Source organism: Diadema antillarum, unplaced genomic scaffold (genome assembly GCF_040938485.1).
Source record: "Diadema antillarum isolate AM-2024a unplaced genomic scaffold, OU_Dant_1.0 seq00001712_RagTag, whole genome shotgun sequence".
NCBI lineage: Eukaryota > Metazoa > Echinodermata > Echinoidea > Diadematoida > Diadematidae > Diadema > Diadema antillarum.
This window is the reverse complement of record NW_027272401.1, coordinates 19,647-34,211: the sequence shown is the minus strand read 5'-3', so window position 1 is coordinate 34,211 and position 14,565 is coordinate 19,647. Positions and strand designations below refer to the sequence as shown.

Genomic DNA, 14,565 nt, shown 5'->3' with positions numbered 1-14,565 from the left:
ACACGTGCGTCTTCTCGGGTGCGGACAAAGTTGAGTCCGAGTTAAAGAGACCGGACTTTCGATGCTCTGTAGCGCCATCATGCATCCAGGTCAGCCGTTTTTCGCTCTTCACCATTCAATTCTACACCGCACTTCCATAGCTTGTCACAGCAGGTACAACGGTACATGTACGTTCTCAAACGAAGGGGGTTTGAGCAGGGACCGACCCTGTGTTGGAGCTGTGTGTACGTCCCTTGCCTTGCAAGATGTACGTACATGTATTGTGTGTGTAATCGACGATCGCGAGTAAACAAGCGAGGCTTGGCTGCAACGTCAATATACCGGAAAATCATCTGGAAAGTACCGTTGTGGAGAGGATTAAAATACAGATAAATTGTGCATTGGATGTGGACATATACTGGTCAATGTCATCTCCCTGTCGTCGCGTGTAAAATTTAGCAGGCAATGCTAAAGGAGACTGTCATGCTCACCTAGCTGAGCTCCTACCAACGAACGGTTCAGAGGTGGTTGAACGGGCCCGTTTCGGATTCCCCCCCGGACCCGTCGGCACCCGCAGCCAGCCGGGCGATTGGAATTACAGATGCGGACCCTTCCGTATGTCAGCCGTAGCCAGACGACAGCCGCAGGCCGCATACACCTCGGAATGTTGCAAGCAGGGACAGTGCATTGGGCAGTGCAGTGCTAGATAACATCAAGTGAATGATCTGGGGTCACCTTCTCATATTTTGGTGGTGTAATTTATGAAGTGGGCATGTAAGTACTATAAGTGTCCGTAAATTATATAGAACCCTGTAGAATTTTGTCGTGATGCCAAGAAGAGGGGAATGGCCTAGGCTAAGCTTAGTAATGCAAAGCCAATGGGCAGGTGATGGGGGGGGGGGGGGGGGGGGGGGTACCAGTAAATTAGGGTTTGGTTTTTTTCCTCTTAAAAAACAAAAATAAACAACTAAAACAACAACAACAAACAAACAGAAACCTCACACCACTAAATAGAACAGTGATAAATAGAAACAAAAAGGTACTCTGCTCTGTGGATTGGTCTACCACTGACACTGTCACTGATCCAAATTGCACGCTGACAAGTTTACCGTTTGTTTATCACAATTTTATTGGGTCCCTCACATTTTTCATGTTCTGAGCAAGGTCTGACATGTTACTTTTAACATTCTGTCAAGGCTTCCTACAGATAAACCATCAACACAGGGCAGCGTAGGAGTGTGTTTGTGTACACAATATAAAAAGAAGGCCTCCCAAGCAATTAACAATAAACAACAACAGGCAGTCAATTGTAATCAGTGTATCCTCGGACCTCTTTGAGGCAAAGAACATTTGAATGCCCAAGATGAATAAGATTTTGTGTTCGCCTGTTTGCTGGTTGTGTAAATGCCAGATCCAACTCCAGACCAATAAATCTGCTTCTCATTCGGTAGGTCGGCCCCTCATGGCATACAGATATCTTCCATTCAACTAACTCTGCTGTGCAGACAATTACTTGCCACACGACAGCAAGTAGGAAACACTAGAATTTTCCTTTTTCCGGTACCATAGTCAAAAGCGATCACAAAAATTGGCATACATGCATAAGCTCACCAATGTCATGTTCTTTGTATACCATTTTGCATGCTTTATCTGGTATTACGGCCTTCAAACTCTGCTTGCTGTAGCCCTGTTCAAACCGCTGAACTCGCTTGTGCTCAAATACAGTAGACCTCGCTTAAGTCGACATCGCATAAGTCGACGACTCGCTTAAGTCGACACGATAAAAAAGTCCTGATTTTTGCCTTTGTTATTCCTTGAAAATTTCTTCGTCTTAGTCGACATTTATAAGTCGACAACTCGCGTAAGTCGACCTGATTTTTGAGTGCCAACTAAGCTAAAATATGTGTTAATTCCCTCGTCTAAGTCGACATAATTTTTTTGCTCAAAATATTTTCGCCATTCTCTGAAAAATAATTGTTTTCCCGCTCCGATTCGCAGCATTTCTACTCGGTAATTCGCGAGTGTACGGCGCGGTAGCGTTCGCGCCATGCGTCCATTGTCTTGTACGCCAGACTAGAAAGGGCATACACTCATTTACTTTTACATTGGAGAATTACATGTGGTACCCAAAGTAGTTCACTCTCCTCCTTTTACCTATAGGTCCTAGTAGAGAATCATTGTCAGAACATAAAATATTATCCGAATATTCTTAGGTTGATTATTCCGAAGCGGTATTAGAAACCTGGGCCCATTTTTAGAAAATTAATTAAAATGCAACTACACGTAATTGAATGCAACTAAAAATCAAATGCAGGTGTATCAAATCACGTGCAACATTGCACATAAACGCAAGTGCATTGCTGAAAAGGCTTGCGTTTGATAATCATAATTATGAAACTAGAAAATAGTTGTACGAACCTGAAACTTAACTGCGTTTAAACGCAACTCTAAAAATCAAATGAAGTCCATAAAATCACGCGCAACGCTGTATTCAAACGCAAGAGCGTTGCAGAGAAGACTTGTGGTTTTCGTAAGAAACTAGAAACTGCTTCTAAAAGATTCTCTTAACATCTACGGAGATGCGTTATTGTTGAAAAGTCTTGCATTATTTTTTATTTTGTACGCAAAATTAAAAATTAAACGCAACTCTGAAAATAAAATACAATTGCAAGTCCATCATATCACACGAAATGGAAAAGACTTGCGTTTGATAATCATACGAAACCAGAAAATTTTAGGGAACTTTTTTTTTTAAAAACTCAATTGCGTTTAAACGCGATTCTAAAAATCAAATGCAAGTCCATCAAATCACACGCAACGCTGGCTTTAAACGCAAGATCGTTGCAGAGAAGACTTGCAGTTTTTGTACGAAACTATAAGAAACTGCGTTTAAACGCATCTCTAAACATCTACGGAAGTGCGTTATTGTTGAAAAGACTTGCATCATTTTTTATTTCGTACGCAAAATTAAAAATTAAACGCAACCCTGGAAATCAAATGCACGTCCATCAAATCACACGGAACGCTGAAAAGACGCGTTTGAAAATCATCCGAGAAAATTGTAAGAAACTTAAACTCAATTGCGTTTCAACGCAATTCTAAAAATCAAATGCACCATCAAATCACAAGCAATGCTGTATTTAAAACGCAAGAGCGTTGTAGAAAAGACTTGCGGTTTTTGTACGAAACTAGAAACTGCGTTTAAACGCATAGAGATCTATTTGGAAATGCGTTATTGTTGAAAAGACTTGCATTATTTTTTATTTCGTAACGGAACTTTCACCATGACTGAACTTAGTCTGCACTAGCAGGGGAAAGACATCGCAGCATTTACACGTATCAAACTACCGAAACGCGTGCTGCTTCACGAAATGTCAATGAAAACATAGTAGCAAAGTATTGTTACAGTTTGCTATGCCGAAGGTTTAAATCTCAGACCAAAGTTAAATTAGGCCGACGTTGGGAAGAGATTTGTTTTTACGAGGGTTAGTAATCCGAAGGATGTCGTTTTTGGATTTACAAACTTCTTCTTCTTCTTTTTATTTCAGACTTGCCCGTGCCGTACAGAGCGGTAATGTTGCGAATCGGAGCGCGAGAATTCATTTTCAGAGTATAATGGCAATAGAAATTTAAGCAAAACAAATATGGCGACTTAGGGAAGGAAAATCACACATCATATTTCAACTCAGTCAGCACTGCAAAGTTATCTCGACAGAATCATACGAATTCACACGCATATCTTCGCAGCAACGCATTTGAATTTAAATCGCAAAGTTGCATGCAATTTGGGGAATATGCGTTTGATTTTTCAAATCAAATTTAAAACGTACAGTGTCTAGAAACGGGCCCAGGTTTCCGATACCGCTCTCTCAAAATCTCTCTAGAGATTTGGGAATTGTGGGTTGTCGTTACTAATCCGCACGAGATTTATGCATGAACTAAAACATAATTGTTGTTAATGTCAGCAGGTATGTTTTGGCGGCAAAAGGAGTAAGATTTGTGCAGCGATCCGCATCGTGATCTCACTCTGTATAGGGGAAATTAGTTTTCATTTATAAGTCGACAAAATGTCGACTTACGCGTAAGTCGACTTTTGCGTAAGTCGACGTGTTTTTCTCAGTCCCGATTATGTCGACTTACGCGAGGTTGACTGTAGATCGTACAGTCTGCACAGCAGAGTGAAGGAAAGATGATATCTGTCTGTAGACATGTAGTGGGGGGCCAGCCATATTTATACTGACCGTACAGTTAACAATAGGCCACCGAATAACAGGCAGATTTATCGGTCTACAGTTGTTTAACATGTATGTACATGCATTTTTTTACAAGGGAGCCTTCTTTATATCTTGGTTTCTATGGAGGCATGCATACATCTAGTTTGGTCTCCTTTCTTCACAGTTTGGTCTTCTCTCTTTGTATTGTAAATGCAGTAGTGTAGTGTCTAGTGTTGAGACTTGCATGAAGTTTCCCTGCCCAGCTCGGCTTTAAAGGACAGGTTCACCTTCATAAACATAAGGATGGAGAAAAGGCAGCAATATAAGTAGAACACATCAGTGAAAGTTTGAGGAAAATTGGACAATCGATGCAAAAGTTATGAATTTTTAAAAATTTTGTGTTGGAACCGCTGGATGAGGAGACTACTACAGCTTGTGAGTCATATGCGTACAACAGTATAAAGAAAATGTAAAGAAAATTCAACATATTTTCACTTTTTTTGCATAATAAAAGAGCACTTGACTTGCCTCTTTCTAAAGGCAGGGGGAATAAATATTACCCATAACATATGTCGGTAACGAGTCAAGGGTATGTGTACTTTTTTTCAAATGATGAAATTTTGTGAAATTCTCTTTATATTTTCCTTATATTGTTGTACGCATGTGACATCTAAGTTATTCATACACTGCAGTAGTCTTCTCATCCAGCGGTTACTGCACACAAACTTCAAAAATTCATAACTTTTGAACGGATTGTCGGATTTTCCTCAAACTTTCAATGATGTGTTCTACTAATATTGCTACATTCTCTCAATCCTTATGTTTATGAAGGTGAACTTGTCCTTTAATATCCCTCCCCGATGGTACCATACATACAGTGTCAGACTGTAGTAGAAATGCGATGTGCTGTAGTGTGCCAGGCCTGAAACTGTCACATACCAGGACGGTATTGTGATTGAATGTGACAAAATGGCTACCATACATCCTGGCTTGCTGCATTTACCATTATACCCCCATTCCACAGATATTTTTTCTCATCGGTCACTCATCGAAAGCAAAGATTGTTGCTTCCAGCCACCCACCGAAGTGTATTGGATCGCAGTCTGTTGAATCTGACTTGGTTGGTCGAGTATCGGGTGAGTGTCAGACATGTTGCGTGTGATCCTCATTGGACGATCTTGCCTCATTAGATCACCACCCGACATGTTTGTCACTGACCTGATAGTCGCCTATGCACACAAGTTGGATTCATCGGACTGCGGTCTGATACACTTCGATGGGTGGCCAGAAGCGCTAAACTTAGCTTCTGATGAGTGACCGATGAGAGAAAATCTCTGTGAAATGGGGGTATAACAAAATGTGGCAGAATGCATGAAAATTTGAAAGGGCTGTAAGATCCTTGGTAATGTGCTTACAGCCTCACTACGGCCTGTCTCCACCTTTGGCCCCATTTGAGCACTCAAAAGTGAACCAAAGCAAACTGTACTGTACTGTGCCAGATTTGGAACGTTCGAGCACTTTGGGGAGAAAGCGTACCTCATGAATTATTTTTAGAGATGGTCACACATTTTGTAGCAACAGGGTCATTCACCTGGGGCACGGAAGCTACTTACAGGTTATATTATGTCTCAAACAAAGAAGAACTCTTTGCATTGTGATGTACACCTGTGCATGTTACACACATTCTTCTCATGCCAATTTTTAGTACCGTTATGATACACTTCTGGAGCACATCAGGAAGTGGCCCACTTTTGGCTCATCGTAGTACAATGTACAGTATGGTACACTTTAGGAGCATTGATTACCCCCAGCCTTACCTGGTTCAATTGCTCAAGTCAGAGGATTGCAAAGTTATTTTGAATTGCATGGTATACAGAGCCTGTAAATTTAGCTGTGTTTTGGTGGTATCACATCCATAATTGCCATACTTCCTCATATTTTCATGAACTATGACCTGACTCTGCTGCATTTGTCATGTTAGTTTTGATGCACCTGTTTCAAATTTAAATCTGAACTGATTATCACACTGTCATATATTTTATATGATCTCATCTTCATCCCCACAGCTGGTTCCTGTGAATGAGGTGTCTCCACAAATAAAACGATGAGGGAGGTTCGGACATTTTGCTGGCGGTTCCGTCGCCGGATCCTGGCTGCCGTTGCCATCTGCTCCATTGCATACTTTGCAATATCAGTTAATATGACCAAGCACTCGCCAGCCGACTCTGACGTTCAGGGCCTGAATGTAGACTCGTTCCCGAGAGGAGGAGGTGCTGGGGACGAAGCGGGGGCCGGTGGGATGGATGGTGAGGCGGGAGACCAGCGCAAAGATTCCTCCAGGAAGATCCACCGCATCCCCCTCCCGGAGGAGGGAATGAAAGGCCAGAAGAGCCAGAAGGTTGGGGAGCAGGGCCGCTCTAACAGTGATGCTGTCAGTGACAATCATCAACAGAGCGAGGTGAGGGTTGTTGATTGTCATAATTATCATTATTATTATTCATTCGGCATTTGCAAGTACAACAAGTCAGGCTTCCTGTGATGTGCTTCCCTAAGTTGCTGGGCTGGAAAAAAAGCAATCAGAATCACTATGGCCTGTATGCCTTTCCTACCAAATTAAGGAAGGACACCAGGGATACACTACGTATCATTCAAAAAGGTACCAGTATTGAAAATCTAATACACTGCATGGTTTAGATTTAGTCCATGGACTAAAACAAGCATGAAATAGGCGCACCTTTCACATGCAAGCATTCATTACAACCCACAATTACTGCATACCAGTACTTGTGGAGTCCAGTAAATGTGTTTTCAATGACTCTAATGCGATATCAACTAGAAGCAAAAGATCCCTGACATGTGAAATTTTTCATGAACCTTTTTTGTCATTATTACGGACAGACATTTTTTTTTTTGAAGTGATTCAGCAACCCATGGTATCTATTGTATCCAGCATCAGAAAAGGTATCATTGAACATCTCAAAACCATTAGAGGAAGGATTTCCCTAATGATCCTAATCCAGCTTTGAGACTGGTTACTTTGCACAGGGCATGCAGTAGAGAATGCCTCGTAATGAGGTTTGATTGACTTGAAATGATCTCAAGGATCAATCATGAGCCTTGCCTTGATAGATAGACAAAGAGGTTGGTAGTGCCTTTTATATGCTTCCCAATTATCCCTTTTCCCCTCTCCTCTCAGGGGTAATAATCCCTTTGCATTGCCTGGGGATTCATTACACACTTTAATGGGCCCCCTTTGATGGCCTAATGGGATCTCCATTGCAGAGTATAAGCCTATCATTACACTGTCAAGGATATTATTGCATTCATTGAATCAGGCAAGGACCTCCAGTGCCTGGAGAGAATGGAATTATTGATTCAGACTCTCCCTCAATCCTATATATATTGAAGCTGCTTGAGGTTCAAGTTTTTGGCATTGAGGTGCACAGTACTTCAGTACACATTCTCAACCATCACCCATTAACCATCTAGATGTGGTGTGTCTTGTTGGCCTACATTGTACCTGAAAAGTATGTTAATTTGATGAATAATTAAGTTTCCAAAAATCTAAGACTAGCATGTTTATTGTATACAGTAAAATGCATTTGTACGCTTAAATGGGCAACATTTTTTACTATTAGAGTGTGTAAAAAAGGGATTTATACCTGAAAAACACCCAACATAATTCCCAGAATTAACTTGAAATATTGGTTGTTTTGTCTTAATTATTTATGTTGCTTGATTTTCTGAAAAGTGTAATTGTGCAAATTTACATAATAAAGAATATGCCAGAAAATGTTTTCATTTTAAAACTTTCATACAAGTCCTTGCATGAATGAAAGTCTGCAAATTTAGACCAATTGTTGAAGAAATATATGACAATTCAAAATTAGTATTTGTTATAAAAGTATCATGAATTGATATTTCTCTTTCATGATCAATCTTATAGCAGCAGTGTTCATGAGGTTTTGTTTAGGAAGGTTATTGTATACACTGCCAAAGATGTACCTATTTCTCAGAACAGCTAAAACAGGAAAACAAACAATTGTCTGTGAGCCACTGAATATAGTGACACTACCATCTTGACATTATCATGACTAGTCTCCATCACATATCCTATTGCTTAAAGGGATTGTACAGTTTTGGTTGAGACCTATCTTCAGGTTTCTAACATTTTTTGGTGAGATATATGAGAAACCTTTCATGAAATATGAAGGAACATGTAGGCCTAATTCCTAGAGGAATTCAACACTTATGAAAACTGATTTTGAAATGGCTGAGTTATCCAAAACAGAGCAATCCTAATAAAAGGTGGGACCCACCTTTTATTATGATCGCATTGTTTTATACTTTGTTTTTGGATGTCTCAGCAATTCCAAAACCGATTTTCATCGAACAACTTCCTCTTAGGATGGTATAGCCTGTACTGTTTCATAGGTGGTTTCTTTGTATCTGACAAAAAGTTAAAAGCCCAATTCTCATCTTAACCAATACTATACCAGCCCTTTAAGATATTGTAGTGATCTATGAACCACACATAAATTGTGAAGGATTACAAATAAAAACAAAGGGCACTGCAGATTGAAGGTTTGTGCATTCTTGACCCTGGATGTGGAATTGCTGGAGTCTGTCATGTAAACACACAGTTTGTTAGACAAAGTGTGTACCTTTGTAGCAGTATTTCATGTGAACTTGTTGACTGAAAATAGCAAAACAAAATGCAACTCAAAGATGTTTATATGCATGTGCAAAGTATCTCACAGTGCTTTACAGTGCCTTGCAGCTGTCTGAATAGGAGGGTAGCGCACGTCATTGTGAAGGGAGGCCTGGTCTTCTGTTCCTTTGTCCATACGTGTAGCTGTCATTAGTAAAAGTTTCAGTCCTGCCTGAATGCCTTCAGATAATTCATCAAACCTGTGGTCATTAGACCAAGAAACAAAACAGAAACTGAGAACAAACAAAATAAACAAAACAAGGAAAATAGTTTTCTTCAGAGGCAGACTGTAAGGGGATGGGGGAAGGGGGAGCATTTCATGAAGCGTTTTGTCAGTTATTTTTTTTTCTGACAAACTGTTATAAGCTACGTAAATCCTTGCATCTGATTGGATGAGAGCAAATTTGTCTGGCAAAACTCTTCATGAAAAGCTCCCCAAGTACATTGTTATAAAGTTATTTTCATGCATACACATGTACCATCTCCTTGTATGCTCAAGACAATAAACATGCCTTTTGTAAGTAAAGTCGCCCAAGATTGTTTGAGGCAGTGGCAGTACTTTGACTGATGTCTGAAACATCTATGGTTGTTTGTTCATATCTGTTATCATTTTTTTTTTCCAGGAAGAGGGGCAAATAGGCTTCTAGTTCTGACTGATAAAAGTTGACTGGGTAGACTCAAATATTTTCTAACCCAAATAAGCAAAGATACTTTTATTCAGACCATGTTAATGATTTAATAGAGCAAAAACATAGTTCTCAGAAGGGCTCAAAATTTATTTTCCACCATTTGGATCTCGCTTGCAATACATTCAAAGGGTCTACCAAGAAACTTACCTGGCTGACACAATTTGCCAGGATGATGAGTTGTTTTGGAGTATTTTGAGATAAAAAATGCAGAATGATTTCAATCACAGTTACACAACTTTTATTCTAGAAGGACCCTCCCCTTCAGCATTGTTGGGAGGTAGAATGTTACGTAATGATCAATCATGCTCTTTTAGGCCTAATCGTAATCTGCATGACATTCACTCTGGCACGAAAAATAATGGATATTGCGATGGCGCGATTTGTGAGTTATTCAATTTTGGTAATAAAAAAAATTATATAGCACCTGCAATTGGGTAAGCTCCGAGATTGTGGACTTCCTCTGAACCCTTTTGGCTGATAATTTGCATTTTCAGCATTGCACAATTGAAATAGTTATTGTAGTGTTATTTCTTTCATTTCTTATGCATATATGTGTGAGCCTACAATTTGGAGCAATTATCAAGAGTTTTGCAGGCATGGAAGAATTATGCTTTGGTTTGAAGCTAAATTTTTGAATGACATTCTGCACAAAGTTCAAAGCCTCCTTTTAGACTATTTTGTACACTGCACACACAGAGTTGATAAATAATTATGCTGGATTCATACTGTGTATGCCATGAGACAATCTCATCTTTTCTTTGCAGTTATGAATTTCACAATATCGTTTGACCTGTGTGACCTGTGTGTGTGTGTGGGTGGGTGGATGGGTGTGTGTGAACATAAAGGAAAGTCTGTCACGAGAGCGCTGTGATTGGTATTGCCAGCAATTGGTGACTTTCTGCTGTGATTGATTGAGAGATTGATGGTTCTGTGGAGAAATTCAAGTCTGTAGGGTTCAGAGGTCATCCCCAGATGGACACAACTTGTATGTAAGGTTTTTTGGGATTCAAAACGACTGGAAAAAAGACAGAAAGAACCAAAATGTTTTTGCAGAATCTTTTGTCTCACAGCTAAAGGACAGTTTTATGACACCTCTACGATGAAAATCAACCCATGCATGTTTGTACATAACCCATGCCAACTTATTCAGAGATGAGGTGTGGGAGTAAATCTTCCTTGCATGTTTAAAAACTGAAATCTGTTTTTACTGTGTGTGTTCCTGGACAGACAAGCAAGCCAAGCAAGAAGTTTCCTCAAGCCATCATCATAGGTGTGAAGAAGGGTGGCACCAGAGCTCTCCTGGATTTCATCTCGCTGCATCCAAATGTGGTGGTTGCCAAGAAGGAGGTGCACTTTTTCGACCGCTATTTCGAAAATGGACTCGACTGGTACAGGTAAGGAGAGGGACGGGGCTTTTGATGCCCTTATTTGTGGGAGTGTCTGTGAAAATAGTGTCACTCCATCCTTCCTTTCTTATGATGAGGTACATGTAGCAAAAACAGCTGCTGAAAACAGCATGTAATGTGAAGGTACATGTAGTGAGCCAGTGGAGTATCATAGAGAGCTAAAAAATGACTCGTCTGACAAAGATTGTTTAAGGTTCAAATGTGTAGGCCCCTTTTGACTCTATCTTGAAGTCATGCATGCAAATGGTGACTAAACAGTGATTACATTAGCTTACATTCAAGCAGGCATAGTCTCCAATACAATTAGTTTCTGTTCTGTTAGCAGGCTCTTTCAGTTGATGAAATATGGCAGTAAAAACTGCATTTTAGTCATTAGTCATTGATATAAATTTTACGTATCTGGTTATTTCAGTTCTTTTTGTCAGATTGAGTATTCTTTAGCAGTGCTAGAGAAACTCTTAGTGTATAATTTATCTACAGGTGTCATGGTCAGTAGTACTATGGCTTACCCTGTGACTACAATGTACTGTCCCCATAGCTAATTAATGTGTTCTGCTAGCTGACAAGAGTGTGAGCTGGGTCTGTGTAAAGTGTGGCCCCCTTTTTCCCCAGGTGAATAATGCATTTTTTATTGATGCAGATTCGGTGGAGACTCTTTAGTCCCCCATTGCTAATGGTGCTCATAAGTCATAGTTCTGGCATTGATCAGAAGGTGCAGAATTCATGTTAAGTGCTATGCATTGTGTCTGCACTGTGCAGGCATGCTTTAGTGAGACGTGCCATGCCTTAGTGAGACGTGCCATGCCATTCAGTACGTCCTTGCAAAAGATACATGCCCTCACATATTTGTACTTTTTTTTTGGGGGGGGGGGAGGGGAGTGTACAACAATACAGTTGTCTTCTTTCAGATGCGTCCTCCATGCCTGTAGTAGTCCACTTGCAATTATCATTAGCACTACATTGTACATGCTAACATTTAACCAGTTGAGGACGAGTCCCAAGAATACTCAGGCAGGGACCTATGGGAATTGCATGTTTTTGCAAAATCAGCCCGTCCTCAATGGGTTAATATCTAGAATTGTGCTGTATCGCAATGTCTGACATCCACACATTTTCAGAGAGGACTGGTATATATATACATGTGTGCCGATGTCTTAATTTTCCAGATGTTAATCTAATTTAGATCTGTAATAATGTGCCTGAATTTTCATTTTCAAAAAGTGGCACAGAGAAAAAAAATCCATGAATAATAAGGCCTACACTACAATTTGCCACGATGTAATATTGACTTATTCTTTGCAATTATTTGTTGAGCCTGGCAGTCAGACTACATTTTTGTTAAGCATGAGTGAGTGATGAGGTGCGATTAGTAGCTTTGAAATATCACCCCAGCCCCATGCTGGTGGGAAGGTATTTCAAATCTAATGCTAATTTTTATGAATATATGGACTGGGGGATACTCAGACAAAGATGCCAGGCAGGAAAAATTTTGAGTTCTTTTTTTTTTTTGGCCAATAAGGGAGATACTATAAAGGTAGACTGAAATGTGCATTACTGTTTAATGTTTCAACTACAATGATACAATAGAGCAGTCTCATGAGTGCTTTGTTTTCCAAAATGATATCATTAGCATGATTGACACAAAACCCTACATAAAATGACTTTTTTTTTTGTTTAAAAAGCACGAGAAACCTTTTTCTGAAAATTTGCTGCAGTGAATATGTGGGTGGGGGTGGGGGGGAGGAGGATTTTAATATGCCCATATGATATCACTGAAATGGTCTGATATTCAAATTAACAAACACCATTCTCAGAGCACCACCAGCTCCAACAACAACACACACAAACAGTGCCAAAAACTGACATCAAATATAATGCCCAGAGGCAAAGGGCGGAGACTTTCAGCAAGCCTGCTTTCACAAATGTAGGATTCTGCAAGGCACGCAGGATGCGCTTGTATGATTACATATAATTGTACATCCGGATCAGGTTGAGATACTTATGTGAATTACATTGTAGGTTTTTGGTTTGCTATCAAATGTGGTGTCTAAACAGAGCAACCTTGATACCACTATGCTTGAAACTGAGTAATGATGGCTCATACTATTATACCAAAAGGTGTCTGTTTTCTCTCTCTCTCTCTCTCAGTCTCTTGTGAAATGCATTGGAAAATAATAATGTGTACCCCTAAATCTTGGAAATTGCCTTCATGGTGAATGAAACCGATTTAAGTGCGAGATGACTCACAGACAAACAGAACAACGGACCCCATGAACAACCCATCATGTAGCCATTGTACCAGAAAACTTGTCAGCCAATAAAATATGGAATCAATCTGGGAGATGAAAGCAAGTCAATCCGCACCTGGTAATGACATGTCTACGCCAAAGTGATTAGTATGGAGGGATGGGGGCATTGTGGCTGAGAATTGCCTGCTGAAATCTGATTAGCATTTTGACCGTGAACTCTACACCTTGCCTATTTACCCTCAGAGGAGAAAAAAAAAATTGATCAATGTTGAGATACATCTTTCTTGATGGGTTTTCAAAAAAAAAAATTCAAGACCAAGGCTGGAATATAAAAGAAGATTAAAGCTCTAGTCTATATTTGCGAGCAGAATTTAACAACAACAACAAGAAAGAAAATTAGATTTGTTGTAGAATCTGAGTGATTCCTTAAGGCACTATTTCCAGAACTTATAAATTTTAAAGTGTTAAATGTAGAAACTGAACATTTTGAAGACTTTGTAAAAATAAGCGTGTAATTCATCCAGTGTACAGCAGTGGTTGTGTGCGTAATGAATGTTTTGGCAGATGTCTACACGTGTGTGCGTACATTGTACATAGGTGATTAAAAGATATCCCCAAATCATTGTTATACTATGAAAGAAGTAGGAGCTCCTGCTTGTATGACATTAGGACCCGTGTCTTCATCAGACCGAGCATGCTGTTAGCCTTCTCTTCAAGTTGATAGGAGCTGCCAAAGAATATCGAGCAAATGATATGAAGGGCAAACTACAGGTGGTTTTAGTGTTAATTAGAGCCATGAATGAGCTTTTAAAGAAGACTTTATCTGGCCACACATCTCTTCATGTTCGACACATTTTTCTATGAGACAGGCTCCTGTAAAAGTGGAAACTTTGATAATTGTATGTGCTTGGCCAGTTCCAGTGAACTTTACTTTTGTATAATTTCACAAAATTGAATAGCACTGTATAAAATTTCATATAATAGAATGTGCGTGTGACTATTATTGTGATATTTAGGTCGAGTATGAAATCCATGACAATCTACAACTACTGTATTGTACATGTATGCTGCAAAATATTCTATGTTTACAGTTTTCTTGCTTAAATTGCAGCAATAAAATACTAGGAATATGAGGATGAAATGACATTATGAAAGTTCTGGAAATGAGACTATCATGATGAAGGGGGGGGGGGTAGGAGGAAGACAATTACCTATTAAATCCACTACTTTCGTGTACATCATAGGAGAAAGGAGGCAATGACTAGTGAATCACAGTAATGGGTCCATTATCAGTGTGTACTACATCATGTACCTTTA

At 39.7% G+C, this 14,565-nt stretch overlaps 1 protein-coding gene across 1 annotated transcript; it reads left to right on the top strand.

The window, feature by feature from the left end:
• Positions 1–279: 279 nt before the first annotated feature.
• On the top strand, positions 280–11,070 carry LOC139711850 (uncharacterized). The gene is made up of 3 exons (XM_071623701.1): positions 280–753; positions 6,260–6,651; positions 10,821–11,070. Exons 2-3 carry the CDS (start codon positions 6,298–6,300, stop codon positions 10,989–10,991), a joined length of 525 nt encoding a protein of 174 aa, XP_071479802.1. The 5' UTR covers positions 280–753; positions 6,260–6,297; the 3' UTR covers positions 10,992–11,070.
• The last annotated feature ends 3,495 nt before the right edge of the window (positions 11,071–14,565 follow it).